The 6,412-nt window shown below is 37.6% G+C and overlaps 1 protein-coding gene across 1 annotated transcript; it reads right to left on the reverse strand.

The window, feature by feature from the left end:
• Positions 1-572: 572 nt before the first annotated feature.
• On the reverse strand, positions 573-6,117 carry MSMB (microseminoprotein beta; the record flags this gene model as incomplete). The annotated part of the gene is made up of 3 exons (XM_034420359.3): positions 573-1,668; positions 3,775-3,877; positions 5,985-6,117. Coding segments are annotated over 3 exons (366 nt in total), but the record flags the coding sequence as incomplete, so codon positions are not given.
• Positions 6,118-6,412: the final 295 nt, after the last annotated feature.

Raw genomic sequence — 6,412 nt, forward strand, 5'->3', positions numbered from 1 at the left:
CTGGTTGTCACCTTTAAATACTTATATGACTTGGGACTGGGTTACCCAAAAGACCATCTTTTTCAAAAAGTTTCTACCTGTCCAATTGATTCAACAGATTGAGTATGCTGGAGATCTCATCAGCCAAAAAACTATCAGTGTTTTGGTTAATGTTTTGGTTAATGGGTTAGGGTTAAGGTTAAGGTTAGTATTAGACTAAGGGCTTAGGCAGGGGTGAAATCCAGCAGGTTCTGACAGGTTCTGGAGAACTGGTAGCGGAAATTTTGAGTAGTTCGGAGAACCGGCAAATACCACCTCTGGCTGGCCCCAGAGTGGGGTGGGAATGGGGATTTTGCGGTATCCTTCCCTTGGAGTGGGGTGGGAATGAAGATTTTGCAGTATCCTTCCCCTATCATGCCCACCAGCCACACCCACCAAGCCACGCCACACCCATCAAGCCACACCCACAGAATCAGCAGTAAAAATATTTGGATTTAGGCTAGGATGAGTTTTAGCCTGGGTACTAGGTGCGGATTATGGTTTGAATATGGTTATAACTACAGCTAGATCTACGGCTTCAGTAACAGTTATGGTTGTTTTGACTATTATGACTTTTATTGTTTTATCAATGAATAGTACAGAGAAAAATAAAAATAGGAAATTAAAGGAAGAAAAAAGAAAGGGGAAAAGAAAATATGAGGTCCAAGGGAAGAAAGGAAAAGGTGTTTACTTCCGACTCTTTTTAGCACAGTACAAGGTAACATTACAGTCTCAACTTTTTACTTTTACACATTAGAATATAACTAGCCATTTCTATAACAACAAATCTATCTAATCAGCAAAACCAAAGTCAAAGTTTCATTTTTTTAATCACAAGCACAAGATCCAGAAGTGATATCCAGATAAAAAACATAAATACATTCTCCTCTTTGAATAGAACAATCAGTTTAACCATTTCTGCTTTATCTTCCTTTCTGATGAAATAATATGTATTTCTATTTGCACTTAATAATCTTTATAAACTATCACCATTTATATTAACAATATTCACTGTATTCTTTCAAATTCTTTAACCTTAAAGGGAAAATACTTCTTTTTTTCAGCCATTTTTAAAATACTAAGTTTTTGTTAAAAACATTTCTAAAAATCAAAACATTCTAATACATCTTTTTTAAACTTCCTCTTAACATACATACTTTAAAGTTCAGTTTAAAGTTCAATTAAATTTAGGCCAAGGTCTCATTTTTCCAAAATACACATTTTTGTAATAGGAATCTTAAATACTGGGCCTGTTCTAATGGTTTTATGAAGGCAACATTCATTATAGTAATGTAATTAATTTAATGTATTCATATAGTAAGAATCCATTAAATATGTATTTTTTTATGTGACTGGAACAACAATTTTTCAGCCTTGAACTTGGTCATCGTCAGAACTACAAAATTGTTGTAAATAAAGTTTGCTTAGTAACAGAGATGGAATACTTGAGATCAAAACTGGGAATGGAAGAAAGAAAAAAATACCAGATTTCCAAAAAAACCATATTGGAGTACAAATTTTTAACCAACCCCAGCAAAGACGTGGCATCTTTCTGCAGGGTCATTCTTCTTCACCACACGGATGGAGCAACTTTGGCGGTGAAACATGGCAATGCATTTCTTCTTATCGTAGTTGATAGGTCTGAAAACTCTAAATAATTAAGACAGATATTCAGGCCATGTTGCAAAAAGGATATAAAATTACCAGTACATTAAAGAAATCGCCTAAGACACCAATCAACTAGCAAGATAGACCGACTGCTGGTACTGAACACTTATGGTGCTCAGCAGATGTGGTATTTAGCAGGTTCTGACCAATTCTGGAGAACCGGTAGCGGACATTTTGAGTAGTTCGGAAAAGCGGTAAATACCACCTCTGACTGGCCCCGCCCCCATCTATTCTCTGCTTCCCTAGTCCCAGCTGATCGGGAGGAAATGGGGATTTTGCAGTAACCTTCCCCTGCCTTGCCCACCAAGCCACGCCCACCAAGCCATGCCATGCCCACCAAGCCACGCCCATAGAACCGGTAGTAAAAAAATTTGAATCCCATCACTGGTGCTCAGACTGAAGACTATCAGGGGAGGTGGCACTTCAAGAATGACATTCTCATTCTGGAACAGTATTGCCCTGAAATTAGATATGTCCTTATTATCATGTCCTTTAGATAAATGGCAAAGACAGTTCTCTTTCAGAGGGCATTTGGGTAAGAGGCAGCAGTGCATAAACAATATTTAATCGTTTATCATATTTTCACATATGCTTTGTAAACAATTTAGAGTGATAGGAATAGGCAAGATGCAAATGTGAATAAATAATAAATAAATACAAGCTAATAGGCTCCTGCAAACCCCTATAAAACCTGTCACTCTATAAACCCCTATAAAACCTGTCTCTTATCTTATTGTAATAAGAGAATAATAACTGTTTAATTTTTTGTGTGAAAATAGTGTACAACTTCTTGTACAATAATTTTTCTATATTGGTTAAATTTATTTGCCACCTATCTCGATGGCTCAAACTTTATGAATAATAAAATGCAGGTTTAATAAAAGTTAATTTACATTAATAAAATCTAAGGTTGCTTAGATCTTTATGAGAGGACAATATAATGATCTAAGCAATGTTAGTTGCTTAGATCATCAGTTTATTAACTTTTATTAAACCTGAATTTTATTATTCATAAAGTTTAAGCTATCGAGATAAGTGGCAAATACATTTAACAAATAAATAAAAATAAATAATTTTGTAAGCATAAATAAATGAGTTTGCAGGAATTCAGGACACAGGTTGGTCTAGAGCCATGGCCCCCAACCTCTTTTGGGCGCCAGGCACCAGTACCATGAAGAGAGGTTTTTCCACGGACCAGAGGGAGTGTGGTTTCCTGTGCTGCCTGCATCCCAAGGATCGGGCTTTGCTTGTTTGTGCAGCCCGGTTGCTGGCATGCCACAGACCAGTGCCAATCCATGGACCAGGGTTTGGGGACCTCTCGTCTAGAGTCAACAACCCAAAAGATGATTTAAGTAGATCAATAGTTGCAGACACTTGAGAATCAAACAGGAAGATTTGGAGGATCTTTAGAACAAGAAGGCCAAGGACAATATTCTCGCCATTACTTTAAAAAAAAAACACCAGCAAACTGTTTGCAGTCAAATATGAACTTCCCCCAAAGCTTCCACATACAATCTATATACACGAAGGGAACTGCTTCATGTATTTGATTAAGTAAATTCTATCCTATGAGCACCTTGACTAGATGCCACGCCTGCATAAGTTTTTGTGCCAGCCAGGATCTTGCATTACCAGGATTTGGTAACCATTCTCATGGAAATATAGATATAGGTACATAGATATAGATCAGTGGTGAGTTGCTCCCGGTTCTATAGAACCAGGAGTAAAACCGGTGGGAGGCTCCGCCCACCCAGCACGACATTATCATTGGTGATTTGCACATGCGCAGAAGCTTCTGCACATGCTCAGAAGAGCGTGCGCATGCACAAAGGAATCGAGCACACGTGCGTGATTCCGCTGCGAACCGGTAGTAAATGTAAGTGGAATCCACCCTGATATAGATATATAGACATAGATACAGAGCATATATCTATGTATATAGAGTTGAAAGTGCCAACAAAGCTGATGTCTTTTGAGTGAGGTGAATGGACATTTAAAATATAGCAAGTTTGGAAGAGGTTTATAGTCATCTAAGTATTTAAACACAACAATTCAGCAAATCCAAGATAGTACAAGGCTTGAACTTACAGGCTGCAGCATATTAATTCTTTGGGTTTACATTCACATCTTTGGCAGTTGTTTGTTTTCCAAACAGCAGGAGCACGGTACCATTTTCCATTCTGAAAGCAGCCTGCAAGATGCCGAACACAAATAATGTAGAACTAATTCTGAATTTCTGGATATCATCCAGCAACTTTTCAATGAATTTGACCAGACAATTTTTCATAAAGCAGCCAATCCTTTTTCATGTTCTCTTATCATGTAATCAGCACAGACACAATTTGCTTCTAGAATTTCCTTTATCACAAACTTTACAAGTACCCTGGGGAATTCTGGAAGCTCCAAATAGAATTTCCTATCACATGTTAAATTCACTCACATTGATTATAGATGTGACAGTCAAAGTAATATTATTACTGAGAGCCTTGATTTAACACCAAATAGATTCATCGATAGATTTTATTTATATACTTGCATGCTGCCCATTCCATTAGCATGTGGGACAGAGGGGCCGTAGCCTATTGCCCAGGGCAAATGAATGGGGGCGTATCAGCTGAGGAGAAAAGTCAGAGGAGAATCACCTGAGGAGGAACGCTGGGGGAGAAGAAGACACGGCCAAGGGTATGAGACGAAAAGTCCCATTCTGTTCCATTAGTGGCTCAGAAAAGCTATTGTCTGTTAACTCAAAAACTGCTCAATAAAATGACAGATAACTTTATATATGTGCAGAGGGTAAAAAACAGGTTACTTCCTGGTTAAAACCAGGAAGTAATTATGACCGGGCAGGTGGGCGGAGCCTCATGCTGCCATTGCTATTGGTTCTCCGAACCACCACCCACCATCGCTACCGGTTCGCCTGAACCAGTCTGAACCAGTAGCATTTCATCCCTGGTAGATATATATATATATATATATATATATAGAATAACAGAATAACAGAATTGGAAGGGACTTGGAGATCTTCTGGACCACTAAGGACAACACTTAGCTATAATTTAACTTATTAGTTTATTTCTTTAAATGAAAAATCTTAAATGTCTGATCTTTTTAAGTAATGAAAATTTCAGGAACAGATAGTCCTCGATTTACAGCAGTTCATTTAGTGACTGTTCAAAGTTACAACAGCACTAAAAAAAGCGACTTATGACCATTTTTCACACTTATGACTATTGCAGCATCTCCATGGTCACGGGATCAAAATTCAGACTCTTGGCAACTGACTCATATTTATGACAGCTGCGGTGTCCAAGGGTCACGTGATCACCTTTTGCGACCTTCTGACAAGCAAAGTCAATGGAGAAGTCTGATTCACTTAACAACCGTGTTCCTTATTTAACACCTGCAGTGATTTACTCAACAGCTGTGGCAAGAAAGCTCATAAAATGGGGCAGAACTCACTTAACAAATGTCTCACTTAACAACAAAATTTTGGGCTAAATTGTGGTCGTAAGTCAAGGACTACCTGTACTATATAGCCCACTTTTAATCCTGCTTCTTCTTTCTAGAACATCTTAAAACTACATCTTTATTCCTGAATAGGGCATTTTTGCTATGAAAAGGAAGAAAAAGCCAACAGCTCAAACACCTCACAAGTTTTCAAAAGGGACAGTTTTAGGAAGAGTCGGAGGAATTAACTGAACCAAGGAAAGACAGCTCCCAGAGAGCTCCATAGAACATTATGCTTTATTGTTACTGTAGTTCTGATCACTTGGGAAGAATCATTAAGATCCACTTCTATGAGTCTTCAGGTTGCAAAACACTTCTATCAGAATTTTAAACTGATTTCAAAAATACATATTTTTATGTAGGAATGTATTGGTATTTAGAAATAGGATTTAATGATTTAATGTAGTAGGCCATTCCAATTACTGAGATTCTTTTTTTTTTTTTATCTTACTCAACTTTAATAAGAGATTGTATTACATTTGTATGTTATATTTTATTATTTGTACTGTGCCTAGTTATGGGGGCATCAAGAATATAGTTTACTTTTCACCAGGGATGGGTTAAACAAGTCATTCTCGTGAAAGCAACATTATATGCACATGTTGAAAAGAGCAGAGCTGCACTGAAATTGTGTGATACTATTTTCATCAAACTGAAATCAGACTTTGCCTTCCCTCTTTGGGTGCTGCTTTATTATGAATTTTGAGAAAAACCAGTAGGAGGATCTGGATAACCATGATTACCACTATGTCAATTTTTCTTTTCTTTTGAACACAAAACAAAATTCTTACCCTTTCTACCGACTGGTTTCACAGAACATTGAGCATCACATAAGTTTATTAAAAGGGCAAGGATCAGAAGGAAAACCAGAACGTGCCTCTGAAAAAAAGAAAAAAAAACAGTAGGAAAGCAATAAAAGGTAAATTTAGTGGGTAATTATGGTGGATATTAACGGAGGCACAACCTGTTAACCCAGTAGTTGCATTTGAACATTAGGTATTGCACAATTCTTGCAAGAAAATCCAAATAAATTGAGAACCATTGGCCACAATCCTTCCTTTAGGATTTGGTTCCCTCTAGCCATAGCTGCACATGAGCCTGACCTCAGGACCACCATTCTTCCCTTCTGGGTCTCCTCAGGGGCTTTCATAGAAGAACACAGATATTGTCTCTCTCCTTCCTTAGCGATTCTGTCTACGGAATTGAACAGCAAGGGAAG

This window comes from Pantherophis guttatus, chromosome 5 (genome assembly GCF_059756535.1).
Source record: "Pantherophis guttatus breed Tessera chromosome 5, ASM5975653v1, whole genome shotgun sequence".
NCBI classification, from domain to species: Eukaryota; Metazoa; Chordata; class Lepidosauria; order Squamata; family Colubridae; genus Pantherophis; species Pantherophis guttatus.